The sequence below is a fragment of the Mytilus californianus genome, unplaced genomic scaffold (assembly GCF_021869535.1).
Source record: "Mytilus californianus isolate M0D057914Y unplaced genomic scaffold, xbMytCali1.0.p SCAF_14, whole genome shotgun sequence".
NCBI lineage: Eukaryota > Metazoa > Mollusca > Bivalvia > Mytilida > Mytilidae > Mytilus > Mytilus californianus.
Window position 1 is genome coordinate 35,246,085 of NW_026262626.1, and position 16,746 is coordinate 35,262,830.

At 32.5% G+C, this 16,746-nt stretch overlaps 1 protein-coding gene across 1 annotated transcript in view; it reads right to left on the reverse strand.

Annotated features, from left to right (window-relative positions):
* Positions 1-15,413, reverse strand: part of LOC127724659 (WD repeat and coiled-coil-containing protein-like) — a 33,358-nt gene extending 17,945 nt beyond the window's left edge. The window contains exons 1-2 of the mRNA XM_052231693.1: positions 15,097-15,413; positions 1,607-1,724 (exon numbers count right to left, since the gene is read on the reverse strand). Coding sequence (XP_052087653.1) covers positions 1,607-1,724; positions 15,097-15,151 — 173 coding nt within the window. The 5' untranslated portion in view covers positions 15,152-15,413. The remainder of the gene's footprint in view (positions 1-1,606; positions 1,725-15,096) is intronic.
* Between the last annotated feature and the right edge of the window lie 1,333 nt (positions 15,414-16,746).

The window sequence follows — 16,746 nt, forward strand, 5'->3', positions numbered from 1 at the left end:
AACTAAGTCCATTTATAAGTAAAATACGGATAAACAGGATTTTTCTTTTTTCAAAATTTACTTCTGGATAGTTTCTTATGATCATAAAAAAGCTTCTGTCCAAGTTTGGTAGAAATCCAGGATAGTTTAAGAAAGTAATTAAAATTTCAAAAACTTTAACCACAGAGTGAATATTTGTGGACGCCGCCGCCGATACCGACGACGGAGTGTAGGATTGCTATCTCTCGCTTTTGCGACAAAAGTTGCAGGCTCGACAAAAACTGGTACAAAACATAGTTAAATTCAAAAAATTTTGTAATTAGGTTTTGAAACTCATTCTACTGTATCTTAAATACAGTCTTTTATTCATACAATATCTTGATTTAACTGTTTATTGTAAAGAATGTTAGCTAATCTGCAATCAATTCCATCTTCACGCCTAACATATCATGTACTGTGCTACAACTCTAGATTCTATTGATGAGGAAAGGTAACACTAGGCCACCGAAAGCTGAATTTTTAGTTCAGTCTAGGTGGCCGAACGGTCTAGAATGAACATAAATTTTGACACCACTGATGAAGCATGCCACCATGGACAACGCCACCACTGACAACGGAATGTAAGATCACTCAGTCTCGCTTCCATGACAGGCTTGACAAAAAAAAGTTTAAACGTTACTGAATAAATCAGTAAACATATGTACAGCAGTATGATTGACATCTAGCTAAAAATTGTTTTCAAACCAGTGCTAGTTTCTGTGAGTTGTAAGATTTTCTCTGTGTTGAAGACAATGATTTTGAGATGAAAAACAGCAAAAATAGCAGTTATTTTGATTTTGGTTTTTGGCAAGTGCACTTACGGATTTTGTCTGCTCAATTAATTAACATTGACATTAATATACATGTTCATTGATATACTTCTGATGATCACCTTTGCATTCTATAATTCAAGCAGGTTAAGTTAAAATTAATCTAATAATTAATAAATTCAATATTTGCAACACTACCAGCTAAAAGTTTATTTAACTTGTGATGGAGTTTATGAGTTGACATGTGAAGAATGACCAAGTGAATCGTGCTATTTATCAGGATGTAACACTTTGTCAGATGATCAGGAAATAGTTTTATCTCCGAAAACAATCTAAAAGTCCAATATGATTCAGTTATAAACTATTTACACATATGTTTTACTCCTTAATCATCGTTTTTAAAGTAATCTTTTTTTCTTTCTTTTTTGGTATAAATGCCTGATTTAAATATGATAAATAAGTAATTCATAGCCGATTAATTTTCTTAGCTAGATATTGCATGCTTTTACTTTTCATTAAATTGAATTTTATTGTAGACAATAGGTTAATGGAAATTGTTCCAAGATATACCTTAGCTAGATTTAAAAGACAATGAACTGAAAGTCTTCATTTAATTTTCACACTGATTAATGTAATATTCTTGTAATAAATAAAAAGTTGAATGAAAAACTAATTTTACTGTTCAATTTTAACTTCAATCAATTTAATTTAAAAATAGTTTTCTGTAGTATAAAAATGAGTGTTAAATTGTTTAAATCATCATTAATGACTAGAGAATTTTAAGCAGATTATTTGACATTCCTTGTATGTAAACTTACTGGAACTCTCCAAGCTTCAGTGGTGAGTTGTTTTCTACTTGACCATCAAGTAAACTGATGTTTTCCAGTTGAATCGTTTTCCCAATAGACCACACTAAACCATGCTGTCGATGAATAGCTAAAAAGATGCAACAGATTAATGACAGATGTGAATAAAAAGAATTGAGAGATATATGTACTATGACTTAATTAAATGAATACAGGGTCTTCAATGACAATTAAAAAGTCTCCATACGTATGTCCAGATTTACATTTGTAAACTGTCAAAGTCTACACAACCCATGACTAATTTCTATGATTAAGTTATACAGATGAATTCTTTATAAATGGAAAAAATAATACATCGACTTTTTAGCATACTTCAAGTCCAGTAAAAAGTACTCACTCAAAATGAGAGTTAATTCAAAATTAAAAACAAGATTCCCAAAATCATAAACTTACCCCTCTAATTTTGATTTCAAATAAATGTAATGTTGGCACAAAAACTGGTATAAAAATAGACCATACTAAGGACAGATACAAAATAATATGTGTTAAGATCTAATAAGTTTTAACACTCGACCCATCCATCCACCCTATCCCTACAATCTAGTTTAGTAAAAAATCATTTCTTACAAAGGAACAAGAGTGCACACGCTGAAATGTCTCGCCTTCTTTACTAACCATTGATGTTATGTTGATAGTCCTAAATGAAAGCTTTACTACAACTATTACATAAACTTAACATGATCCAAGAAAATGAAGTCAAGGTCATATAAACCAAACAAGAAATACATGTACACCTAACAATCATTCAATACACTAAATATAGTTGACCTATTGCTTATAGTTTCTAAGAAACAGACTTGACCAAGAAAACTAAACATTGACCAATGAATCGTGAAAATGAGGTCAAGGTCAGATGAACCATGCCAGGCAGACATGAACAGCTTACAATCCTTCCATACAACAAATATAGCTGACCTATTGCATAAAGTATAAGAAAAACGGACCAAAACACAAAAACTAAACTATAAACACTGAACCATGAAAATGAGGTCAAGGTCAGATGACACCTGCCAGCTAGACATGTACACCTTACAATCATTCCATACACCAAATATAGTAGACCTATTGCATACAGTATAAGAAAAACAGACCAAAACACAAAAACTTAACTATAACCACTGAACCATGAAAATGAGGTCAAGGTCAGATGACACCTGCCAGTTAGACATGTACATCTTACAGTCCTTCCATACACCGAATATACTAGACCTATTGCTTATAGTATCTGAGATATGGACTTGACCACCAAAACTTAACCTTGTTCACTGATCCATGAAATGAGGTTGAGGTCAAGTGAAAACTGTCTGACAGACATGAAGACCTTGCAAGGTATGCACATACCAAATATAGTTATCCTATTACTTATAATAAGAGAGAATTTAACATTACAAAAAATCTTAACTTTTTTTTCAAGTAGTCACTGAACCATGAAAATGAGGTCAAGGACATTGGACATGTGACTGACGGAAACTTCGTAACATGAGGCATCCATATACAAAGTATGAAGCATCCAGGTCTTCCACCTTCTAAAATATAAAGCTTTTAAGAAGTTAGCTAACGCCGCCGCCGCGGCCACTGTAGCCGCCGCCGGATCACTATCCCTATGTCGAGCTTTCTGCGACAAAAGTCGCAGGCTCGACAAAAACCACAATAACAATCAGTCAAGAAAAGGCTGTTTGGGTTTAGTTGGTTAGTACAATGTACTTTGCTTGTGAAAATAGAAAGACATGTGTATATTCAATCTCTGTTTACTATACTGACTAGAGAAGTTATGCATACAATAAGCGTAATAATGATATGACATTACAATACGTTACTAATACTTAAGTTATGTTACAGTCTTTGACGTTAACAGTAAGAGTTGCACTAGTTAGTGTCTCTGTATTGCGCCCAATTCGTAATCAAAGCATCAATTTATCTCATTTGTACTTATATAATGTTCTAAAAATAAATTTCTAAATTTTATAAAATCAATTGTGCCAAAAATTAAAAAAAACATTTGTGCTAATATACAATAATCATGATAATATATACTAGTTTAAATGAGAACCCATAGAAATCTAGATATATGTAATAATAAATGACTCCTCCTCTTTAATCTTGGCTTTGGACCAAGTCTTGCAGTCATAAAACTTTTGAGTACGATTAACAAACCCACCCCAGCTAAAAAATGGTCATCTTCAGTCAATTGTTTTTATTTTAATACGACCTTGAGAGGGGGACATTAACCAAATTGTGTTTCTTTGTCATTCAGTTATTACCTTGTAGTTACAGCAACACATCCATGCTGACTGGAAGTAAATGTGACTTGGTTGTCGTGCTGGGGAATGATTAATGGCAAGCCAGGTCTGCCAAAATATCCGTTTTTTACAGATTTCTGACAAAACAGTGACCTCCTTGTGTTCCTGAACTACCCATGCATGCATTTAGAATAACAGTTAATACCAATGACCAATACCATTAACATAGTGGGCATCCAATGACTCCCACCCCCACCTGATTTTGGCTACTTTTCACAGTTTTCCGATTGTTGATTCCAAGAAGGGCATTAATGTTGTCATATTTTCAAAACAACACACCTGGAGAGTTTATGGACCATAAATTGCAAGACTGTATGAACTCCATGCTGTCAACACAATTCAGCTTGGACAGTTCTAAAAAAGTATGGAGGATCATATGGGCTATAAAAGAATGGCTGTTGCAATCACGACTGCAGCGGTATTGGGGGTGAAAGGGTTAAGTGGCCTCTTGTTTTACAGATAAACCAATTTCAACCCAGATCCTGAATTCTGTTCAATTAGATATCTGTTTTGTGTATTATCATGTTCTATGTTTATATTACTTACGAACTGTGTTTATCCCCATTTTATTGGCTAGTGTTCCTTTATATATATGCATGCATTTTTTGCAGGAACATAACAAAGAGTGGAAAGGTGCTCGTCATTTTAAGAGTAGTACAACACGACTTACTTGGCCTTCCAGCATCAGCCATTTGTCTGATGATTGGTAACATACAAAAAGGTTGATGCCCCTAGAGGTATTTCCTCCAGTCTTTGATTGTTTATAGGCAGGCTTGGTTTGAAATCGCCATTAGAAATGGGTATTTTGTATGATTCAGAAAGAGAATATTACATAATGAGGCTTGTTTAGTCCTCGTTTTTGTCTCCAAAATTGATATTGACAGGCAAGGGGGCAGATTATAGAGTACTAAAAGCAAGAAATAAGAGATAAACTCGATTTCGTAAGATTTATTTACGTTCCGCCATGTATGTCTGTATGTATTTACCAAGATCCCTCCGTGAACAGATCACCCCTAGATTGCTGGGAGGGTATAGTTGAATCCATGTACACTCCTTATCAGGATTAATGGAGATGTGTTATTGAAAATGTAGAGGGCACCCTTATAATTTTCAAAACTGATAACTTACCTAATCCATATTAATATACAATTTTGATTCAAAATCCAAAATTAACTGATAATATCAAAATCAAATGCTGCATTACAAATTACTCATTTCTTTTCATAGCATTGCAAAACATAAACTGGAATTTGCTTATATTTACCGGAATGAAAAAAGTATATGAATCAGCCGGGAACCAGCTTATGCAATACAATCTATAAAACGTAATCCGTTATTTGTTCTGTGTTGGTGTTTCATATTGAGAAATGCGTTTTGTTTTAGCTGATGATCATTCAAATATTAATGTTATGGATATATTTAAAAGTATTTAACTAAAGAACAGAACTGTTTTAGCTTCATAGTCGTATTCTAGTAGTAACTATGAAGTATGGATTTTCCGCACACTCTCACTGTAACTATTTTCTATTTACACATGCTATACAAACTTCAGGTAAATATGAAAAACAACTTTCCCAATTGTTAATTCGTGATTTTGTCTTATTATAACACTCCTGGAGTGTTCTAGAGACTAGAATCATTTACAAGTACTTTCAACTTCTACTTTATGAGGCCAAAATAAATAGTGTGTTTCCTATTTCACCTCCAAAAAAATAGGTAGGGTAGGTAGGTCAAACATTTTATTTTATGAAACATTTTATTTTTTTCTATTGTTGACAGCAGAAAAAAAGGGTTCAAAATCAAATTGTTGATGTGCCAACCCTTTGTCTGATTCTTTAATATTTTGAATAATACTTAAAAATCTACAGCATTTTTAATTTTCTGTTTTAGTTCTGTGTTATAAATATGAAAATAATCTTTAATGCAAATTTTATGCATTTCATTGGTCAAAATAGGGAATATGTTCTTGTTGATGAATTATCTTAAACCAAAAATGGCAGTGAGAAAGCATGGTATGTTATAAATTAGGGCCTATTGAATCTAACAATGTAAATGACACACAACGTATGTGGGGGAGCAGATTATTACCCCTTGTGAAGCGATGCTAAGCAAAGATTGATTATAATGTTTTGAGGTGTAATAATGTGCACTTGCACCCACTTTATTTAAAATATAAAGATGTGTTTTGATGTCAGACAGAATGTTATCTTGAAGAGTGGGTGGTTCTGACGATATTAAAATTTCAGGTTTTGAGATGAGAATGTGAAACCTTTATCTTAATATACTGGTCAAATAAATATGACAGGATTTTTTTCTCCTTTTCTTATATTCATAGTGTTATGGGACCAGCCAGAGAGACATGGTGCCTTTACAGATTCATTTATAAATGAACATGAATCATACACTATGTCTGCCTACTAGAGAAAGCTTTATTTTTCTCTTTCTCGTTACACATTGACTGTCCCCTGCCATGATTAACTTAACTGCTCAAAGGCATTGACATCCGTTTATGTTGCATCCTGAGCACATTATTCGATACAACATTCGCGAGATAGCTGGATTGATTTTAGCAGTAAATTGAACACATTATGTTCTATAACTGTTAACCGACAGAAACCGTCTGTCCAACCTTGAACGATTCTGACTTTTGGTCCAAAGAAGTTGAGCAAAATACGTAAGCTTCATATTTTTTCGTATATAGGATCATCATGTTTTTCAAAAAGGTTCATCATATCGTAATTATATAATCGATGTCATATTTTTTGCATCCATGTGATCACATTACGCATATTGTTTGACAGCTAATACACGGCTCAATTGTCGACAAGCCTAGTTGCGGAACTGTAACTCTGATGGTCTTTATTATGTTTTCCAATTTGTGTGGATAGTTCGCAAATTGTCAAAAATTGTCACTATTTATTTATTTTGGCCTGATGGAAACAGGTTTTCCATGAAAATACTGCAAACAATCATACACAATTTGAAATTACCAGAGTTTCATTAGGCGTTTTTAAGCAGTTACACAAAAAGCTTTTTTCCAGAATTCTCATGGCGAAAAGGGTGGTGTGAACAATTACCAGTGGGAATTTTTCAAGGCTCATTATCATAATCAATATATATCTCCAAACATCCAATTTTCTTCAGAGTAGATATGATAGTTAAAAAAAAACTGCACTAGTGACGACACAGCAGAGTATCTTCATCTGACAGGGATGCCTGATGGATTATAATAAAAACTACATGTACAATGTATATGGTATGATCTGGATATGTTTTTATTTTTACCTTCTTTTTTAGCTAAACAATTTCCTTTGACATCCGATGTTTACATACTGTTGCATATGCGGACTTTTTATGAAATCTTAACCCCAATCATGCCAGTCAAACATATAATAATTATTAAGTGCAAAGAAAATAACAAATTTGTGATTTAAAACTATATACAATCATGGTTTATCTTATTAAACAGTAGTACAACTGGAACAGCAGGAGTGAGTATAGGTTCCTGAAGCTATCAACTGATGGTGCCTATAAAACAAGTACTACAGGAAGCTGATTCCACTGTGGTATTGTGTATGGGAAGTATGAGTGTATGTATGAGTCCTTAGATGTACATGTAAATATGTGCCTGTATGTGAGTGTATGAGTTTTCCTGGTTCTTGAGTCTGCTAGTATAAGTGTGTCAGATGGAACAGCAACAAGATGGTAAGAAATCTTGCACATCATTACCAATCTTGTGTGTAGCTTACGTTCTGCTAGTGAGGTATTTATAAGCATATTTTTGTAACACTACTATTTTTTTGGTATCTATTGCAGATATACAGAGCAGCTCATCATTGGACAACCTAAATGATTTTGGATACTGATTCAGTTGTGTGAGGGTCCTAAACAGAACAAGAATGTTCAAGTTTTGGGTCCGACTGGTATGTCTTACTATGTAATGTGTGGTAGGGATGAGCCACTGGAATAGGTAACTTTTTCCAGCTTCTTGATATGTGTAAAGGTCTTAAGAACGGTGGTCGGTAAAAGTGGTAACCCGAACCCGAACCCGAACCGGAATTTGCCGGAAATTTGCCGAACCGGAAATCTTTAAATATGATTTGTTATCATTCTTTAGAGATTTTTGTTACAAAAATTAATGGATATGGTGTAAAATATAAAGTTTTATGTTATGTATGAGTACGCTTTTGTTCTTAACTGGCAAAAGACTGAAAAAAAAGTTTTCTATGTTTCCGCCTTGGTAAAAGTGGTAACCCAAACTCGAGAACCTATTTTTCTTTATTTCTCTGTATTATCTGATTTCTTGAGTGAACACTCTGACTTCGTGTGATGAATATCATCTTTCATTTCATAAACACAAAGATTTTTTTCAAACTGTATAAAACACAACCATTTATTTCATTTCTAAGTGAATAAGTAGGAAACCGAACCCGAAAGGGAGACAACTCGTTTTGAAATAGTTGCACAGGTAAATGAACGCAATAAAACCGTACCGGATTCCGAATGGACTTTGGTATGAACCCGGGCTCTGGAAAGATTTTAACCACGTCAATGCTTTTAAGATTATTGTCAGGAAAAAACAGTAAAAATAACAAGAGGACAAATGAATAAAAAAATAATAAATGAATAAATAAATAAATAAATAAATAAATAAATAAATAAATAAATAAATAAATAAATAAATTGATTAATAAATGGAATTACTGGAAATAACAATATAATAAAAATTTTTTTAAAGAATTTCATAGAAAGCCAACATAGTTCCATAACACATCACCGTATCGTTTTTTTTTTTCTCTATTTACAGTCCAATCATTACTGGTAAGTTATTGTGGAACGGAAAATAAAAGTAAATTGTCGTCGTGCAATTGATTCTGAATGATAAATGTCAAATATAATGAAGATGGTATATTGCGGAATATAAATGAAGTTTCGATATTATGTTGATAAAATGTCATAAGTTATTTATGACATTTTATCAACATAATATCGAAACTGTCCTAAGATAGGTCCTAAGGATTTCTTAGGACAGAGATTTGGATAAAGTTAGGACTGACTGACAGAAAGGGTTAGCATGCACATCGAAGCTATCTTATGATTATATAAGCTGGGATGTCCTAACCGCTGTATTAAGTATTGGCGTATAATGAATGGCCTTATAGTAAATGGTAAATTTAAATGAACGAAAATGAAAATATTGTATCAAACCAAGCCATACATTTGTAATTCTAAATAAGAAAAAACTATTAGTTTTAAATTAAAGGTAATAAATAATTGGTATATAATAATTGTACATTATAATTGTATGAAACAAAAAATAATACAAAAATTATAACTTCGTTTTATATAAGCTTATCGAAAATAGTTATAGCTAAATGTGTAATCATTAAAAACAAGTGAGGTTGAATTCGAAGTGTCACGGTTTCATACTTCAAAGTTAAAAGACAAAATACGGAGTACTTCAACTATTGTGCGTTTGTTGATTTTGAAATAAAGCTGTTGACTTTGTACTTAGAAACTCTTTATATTTCAAACTTCTACAAAACCCATGAACCGGATTTTTTTTTTTTTAGAGTTGTAAAGATATGTATCAGATACGAAATCTTGCATAGTTTATAATAATGAAAAGTCTGCCTTACTTTTTGTATTTGATATAGGAGCAAGTCAAGGGGGAATCTCTAATCTATCTCGTTTTCTTTATTCTTGATTGACTTGCAAGACTTTCTAGAAACTACAAAATCTAAAGGGCTAGAAACTGTATTAAAGAGATACAGAAAATGAATAATGGTTTATTTTGCTGTTTGCTGATGATACAATGTTTATGTCAGAAACTTGCAGGATTTACAGATGATGCTAAACTTTTTTTTTAAATTAAACAATGGAAACTGGAAATAAATGGAAAAAAACGATATCTTGTTTTCATAGGTCGATTGTCAATGAATTTGAAATTTGATATTGATAATCATAAAAATTGTGGCTGTAAATGAATATAAAGGGCTCAATTGTTGAAGGCCGTACGGTGACCTTTAGTTGTTTAAGGCCTTGCGGGTGCCCATAATTTCTTTCATTCTCTTTATAAGAACTTTATAGTCTTCTCATTGGCAATTAATCCTACCACATCTTCTTATATCTGATGTAGTTTGTTTTTTTAATTCGCAACGCTTGTTTGTAATTATCAGCGTGTGATTTATGCTTCATGCCAAGGAATTGCCTCTGTTGAAATTCTGCAAACACCCCATAGAGCAAATTACATGGATGATTAATATTGACCATTTGGTATATGGCCGTGTTCTAAGCGACACGTACATGAAGGTCATAAATTAATTTGTTGAATGAAATCAAATCTTTTTTTATCTACTAATGAGTGCCGTAGGAGGTCGACCGGAATTTTTAGCGAGGATTTCATGGCATGTAACAGATAGAAAACTCAGGGTTAGAATTCATAGAACAGAAAAGGGGCAGTGGCAAATATTTCATGTATATTATGAACACAGAGAAGATTACCCCGGCACCCTTTGCCAAAAAAAAACCCTTCTTTTTCTTATTTGTGCCTTCGGACTTTATGTTTTGAATTGTAGTTTCACTTTCCATATTCGGTATTTATTAAAATGTAAGCTCCACGCGGTAAAAATCATGTGATGCAGGAATATAGTATCTTGGAGTTCAGCTATTTCTTTCTTTTCGGGCGGGGACTCCAAGCAAACAACATGCATGTGTATAACGGCACTGCAGATTTTCGTATTAAATAAAGAAATTTGCCGGTCCGGTACATGAATAGATTGGTTAGAGGGTTTTAATTTTAATTAGATTGGAAAGATTAATTCGAGGGTTGAAAATAGAGAGCACAAAAAAAGAGGGGGGGGGGGAGGTGTTCCACAGGGAATATTTATATCTTATGAACTCTACATTTGAAAGGTTTGTTATTTTTTTTTTTATTTAAAAATTTAAAAATTGCCTCCGTTGAAATTCTGCAAACACCCCCATAGAGCAAATTACATGGATGATTAATATTGACCATTTGGTATATGGCCGTGTTCTAAGCGACACGTACATGAAGGTCATAAATTAATTTGTTGAATGAAAAATCTTTTTTTAGCTACTAATGAGTGCCGTAGGAGGTCGACCAGATTTTTTAGCGAGGATTTCTTGGCATGTTGTAATCTCATTGTGTTTTTCCAAGTGTAAATTTTGTAAAAGATGATCTGACATATACATTTCCATGTGCCCGTGTATTAGAGGGTCACAGCTCCATTTATGTTCCACAATATACCCTTTTGTGCACATCTTTACTTTGCATTTTTAACTCGCAGAATGTGAGACATAGGTACAACAATCCTGCGGCGTTTATATAAAATGAAGATGTGATATGGTTGCCAATGAGACAACTCTCACAAGAAACCAAATGTCACATAAATTAAAAACATGACGGCCTTCAATAAGCTCATATTGATACCCAGCTATACAAGACCCCGAAATGACAAATGTAAAACAATTCAAACGAGAAAAAAAAACAACCTGACGAAAAACAAATATGTATCACAGCAACAAACGACAACCACCGAATTACAGGCCTCTGGTTTGGGACAAGCAAATACAGAATGTAGCGGGGTTAAATTCGTTTTTTTGGCGCCAAACCTTCCTAACATGGGACAGTGGTATGACGGTACAATGAATCAGATGGATACAAATAGAAATACATCGAATAAAAACAGAGTATACGTGGACGGGTATTTGTACATCACAACATATTTGTACAGATCTGATAGTACTCGCAGTTACTGACAGCTAGTTCAAAGCCTATAAAAACTATAAAAATAAACATGCATCTAAGAATAACTTTGTTTAAAACTTTTTAATTTAATTTTGGATGTAACGCGTCTTCTGATTGGCTGACGTTGTTTTGTTTATCAGCTCATAGACATAATTTTGTCATGTGACCGTGACGTCATCAACGTTTTTTTATGGTTTACTCCGGTTTAAAATGGAATTTAGAATAAAATTATAAGAAATGACTCATATTTTTTCTGTCTATTCGAAATAACATAAAAAATGTGGTGCACACTTTAAAATAACCCGCTACGCGGGTTATTCAGTGTGCACCACATTTTTGATGTTATTTCTTCATAGACAGAAAAAATATTACAGTCATTCCTTAAATAATTCTGAAGCTAGCAGACCTGGATGCAGATACCTTGTTTAAGAAGTTTTCATATGTCATATTATCCTTCACCTCATTTTCATGGTTCAGTGAGTGTTGATAAAAAATACTGTTTCGGAGTGAAATACTCTCTTGTTTTGAGCAATAGGACAACCATATTTGGTAAAACCATGTGAACATGTCTGTCTGGAAGGTTTTATATGACCTTGGCCCTTTTTTTTATGGTGGAACTGTTCTATGATAGTCTATATTTGGTATAAGGAATGATTTTAAGGTTTTCATGTCCGGCCAACAGAGTTCAAGTTACCTTGACCTAATTTGTATTGTTCATTGGAAAATGTCAAGTTGATGTGAATTGATACATATCAGCGTGTGCATCTTGTTATTTTTTGAAGGAAAATAAATACTTTTCAACTATCGGGCATAGAAAAGTTCAGTCTTGCTACCCCAAAACAGCCCCAAAAAACATTAATTTTGAAAAATTTACTAAAGATTTTATTTTATGTTCTTATATTTTCTTATTAGTATTATATTCACTTTGTGTTATAGATCAAATTTATTTGTTCAATAGACTGGCTGACCAGGAAGAAGGATTGGAAATTTGAACCTCCACTGAAGAATTATGTGATCAATAGAGGCTGAAAATTTGACTTGAAGAAGGCAATAGTGCTATAGACTCCTCATAGAAATGCTATAAAGAAGTGCTGATAATATGGGCCAAATTGTCCTAATATAAGATACATTATACATCTTGCACAGCGAACGACTTCTTTTATATATAACAGAAATAATTGGAACATTTTGCAGTATACGTTGGAGTGATCCATATCAAGACGATTTGCATTAATTGTATAATTTCTGGATTTATTCATACGCATTCTGTAGCAAGAGAAATTTATCTATACATGCGTTCATTGAACTAGCACACAATTTTATTTAGGGGCCAGCTGAGGACCACCTCCGAGTGCGGGATTTTCTCGCTGCATTGAAGACCCATTGGTGGCCTTCGGCTGTTTTCTGCTCTTTGGTCAGATTGTTGTCTCTTTGACATATTCCCCTTTTCCATTCTCAATTTTATTTCCAATTTAAAAGAATATTTTTTTTATAAAAACATAGTGGGAAATAACCAAGTTCTGTAAATACAGGAAAGTTGGCGGTATTTTTAGTCACATTAGTTTTTGTATGAAAATTGTCATATGGTCTGCACATTACTAGGTTGTCTCATTGGCAATCATACCACATCTTCTTTTTTGCATTTCCTATAAACATTTAAAAATCTACCTTTTACAATAACTAATCTGATACAAATGTATTACAACTTTTTACCATGCATTCAAAAAATATTTTAATGGTTTATTTCATACATGTACATAATGAATAATCATTTGCATTCCAACATACTTCTTTTCAAGGTATTTTGTGACTTTTCCGTTTATACTATTTTTATGTCACCTAAAAATTTTTTTCAAAACTTTACATGCAGTTTTTCGCTTATTAGATGTGAATATAAATTGTATGGTGATACTGAGTATCTTGCTGTATTTGCATTAACAGTGACCAGATTTCTCTACCACAAAAGGTCAGATACCAGGCATTACTATCTCTGTCATAAGTTAGGCCTTTGCAGTGGACGATAACAGAATAATATCACCGGCTTATATTAAGCAATTCATTCTTATAGAAGTTTTAAAATAAATTAAACATAAAAAATCGAGGAATCACATTTAAATCTCAAAATAAACACACACAAAAAATTGAATCCATTTATGACATTAAACAAGTAGATAGTTACGGTTTCTAGGGGAAAAAATCTTTTAATTATCTTGTATTAGGTTTAACCAAGTATCATAACCATAAAATACTGGATGTTTTATTTTTTCATTAATCGAAGAAAAAAACCCAGAAAAAACCCACATTACAGCCAATAAACTAAAACAATTAATACTTCTATCTATTTGACAAAACAAAAACTATATAGAAAAAAAAGAAATAATAATTCAGAAAACACAATCATCAATCATAGGCCGAAGTAATGGTCCGAATTTGGTATAGGCCGAGTTAACCAGTAGCGTCATAATCGACCCAAAAATACAAATACAAAATGGAGTTGTCTCCCTTTCAGGTTCGGGCGACCAATTTTTGGTAATTTCCACGATAAAAAGTTTTTGGCAAAGTTGTAAGAACAATTTTAAGTCAAATATGAAAGATTATTACATTTGGGACATAAAATAAGAAAGCGAATTTAATCACTTAGGCAGATTAAGGTTTGGTTTTAGAAAAACTTTTAGGTTCGGGTTACCACTTTTACCGAGGTGGAAATTAATAAACCTTAAATTTATCATTGTTAGTGATGTTTGGAAAAAAACCTTTTCATACATGAGATAAAATTTAATTATACATCAAATATATAAACGTTTGTAGAAAAAAACGAAACATAAAGGGCATAATATATGTAAAATAAATTTCCGGTTCGGCAAATTTCCGGCAAATTCCGGTTCGGGTTCGGGTTCGGGTTACCACTTTTACCGAGTACCTTAAGAACTAAGAATTTAAGTTGAAATATATGACAAGGTTGCTGATAATGCATCACAAGTATCTGAAATGAATTATTTGATGCAATTAAAACTAAACATAAATGATATTCATCAGATCTATTTATCTCTTCATGACATAGTGTAAGAATGATAGCTATAGGTATATTTTGGGTAAAAAAATATATGATAGAGAATGTATTTTTGTTTATATTCAAAAATATATAAAAAGTGTGGGGTACTCAAAATTATGTCTCTGCGGATCATCTCTCTACCACAAAAACGCCAAATTGCACCTTAGTGCTAATGGTGTGTCAAAATTTGACTTTCAAAGAACAAACAATTTCTTATTACCAAATTATACCATGCAGTATAATTTGATACATGACACATGTGTTTCACTTCCCTATCTGACATCAGAACTGTTTAGATCCATTTTAAATGACATCTCACCTTGATACAATAAGTTTACGTTTTGTCCTCTGACACTGACCCTTCCTAATTCCATGATTTTTAACCATTAGTTCTAATACATTTCTCTTAGACTCTGTTACGGCGAAGATACAAAATGTGTTTTGGATAAATAGGCTGTTTGCATCTCCAACAGTGAAGACTTTTATGTTGATTTTGGTGGGAAATTTAAATCAGTAAGGGGAGTTAATTCATGACACCTGGGACTATTATATATTATATCCCAGATGACATATAATTAATTTTTACATAATTAACTATATCTCTTTTGTTTCTAAATTTCAAAGTGTACAAAAAATAAAATACTTATAGGGCCTAGTGCTTTGTTCATGCAAGGATTTGTATTACTATTTGAATATAATGGAAATGTCAATCAATATTGATACTTAGGTATAATGCTTTTAAAAATGTAATGGTAGCTTTATAAATTCAGCCATTTCCGTGTTGATGGAAAAAGCTAGAAAAGTTTATTTTAAAATAAAAAAAAACAGTTGGGTTAAACAACCTATGTAAACTATTAGATAAACTTTTTGACTCGGTTATATCAGCAATATTGTTATACTGTTGTGAAGTGTGGGGTATAGAGAGTGCTTTAAAAAATCTTGACTCTGAAACATTATAATGAAAGAGGGTCTGGATGGGGTTTACAGAATAGAGAATAATGGGCAAAAAGTACAGAATAAATGGCAAAAAATATAAAGAATAGAGAAAAATAGGCCAAAAAAATAAAGAATAGAGAATAATGGGCAAAATTTATAAAGAATAGAGAAAATGGCTTGAAAAATTAAAGACTACAGAATTAAAGGACCACCCCCCAAAATTGAAACCCTCATGAAACACCATATCAAATGTATTAAAGAAATCCTATGAGTTAATTGTAAAGCTTCTAATGTTGCAAGTAGAGCTGAATTAGCTAGATTTCCCATATGAACTAAAATTTTTATGTCCTCTATTAAATATTTGGACCATTTAGTTAAATCTGATCAAACATTAGGTCACGATTTATATAAAGCCACTTGGAAAACCAATCCTTGGGCAATTAATATTGTGACATGTCTCCAAAAACTTGGGTTCACCTTTTTGGCCCAATGATTAGATAAAAATATTAAACCATTTTTTAATCAATTAAATCAGCGCATTTTAGATCAAAAACCTACAAGATCATTTTTCCAACGAATGAAAAATTCGATTTTTTCCGTAATATTTCAAAGGTAGGAGAACATAGTGGTTGACGTTTGTTGCTGTATATCATATTTGTTTTTCGTTCATTATTTTGTACATAAATCAGTCTGTTAATTTTCTCTTTTGAATAGTTTTACAATTGTCAATTCAGGGCCTCTAATAGCTGACTATGCGATATGGGCTTTGCTCATTGTTGAAGGCTGTACAGTGACCTATAGTTGTTAATTTCTGTGTCATTTGGTCTTTTGTGGAGAGTTGTCTCATTGGCAATCATGCCACATTTTCTTATTTTTATATATACACCGTATGTTGATCAACTTACTTTCAAGTCTGATCGTTATAGCTAAAATGAGATTAAGTGCTCATTCCCTTGAAATAGAAAGAGGGAGAAACATGTACAACAGAATGGTAAGAAATGAAAGATTTTGTAAAGTGTGTACACACAACAAA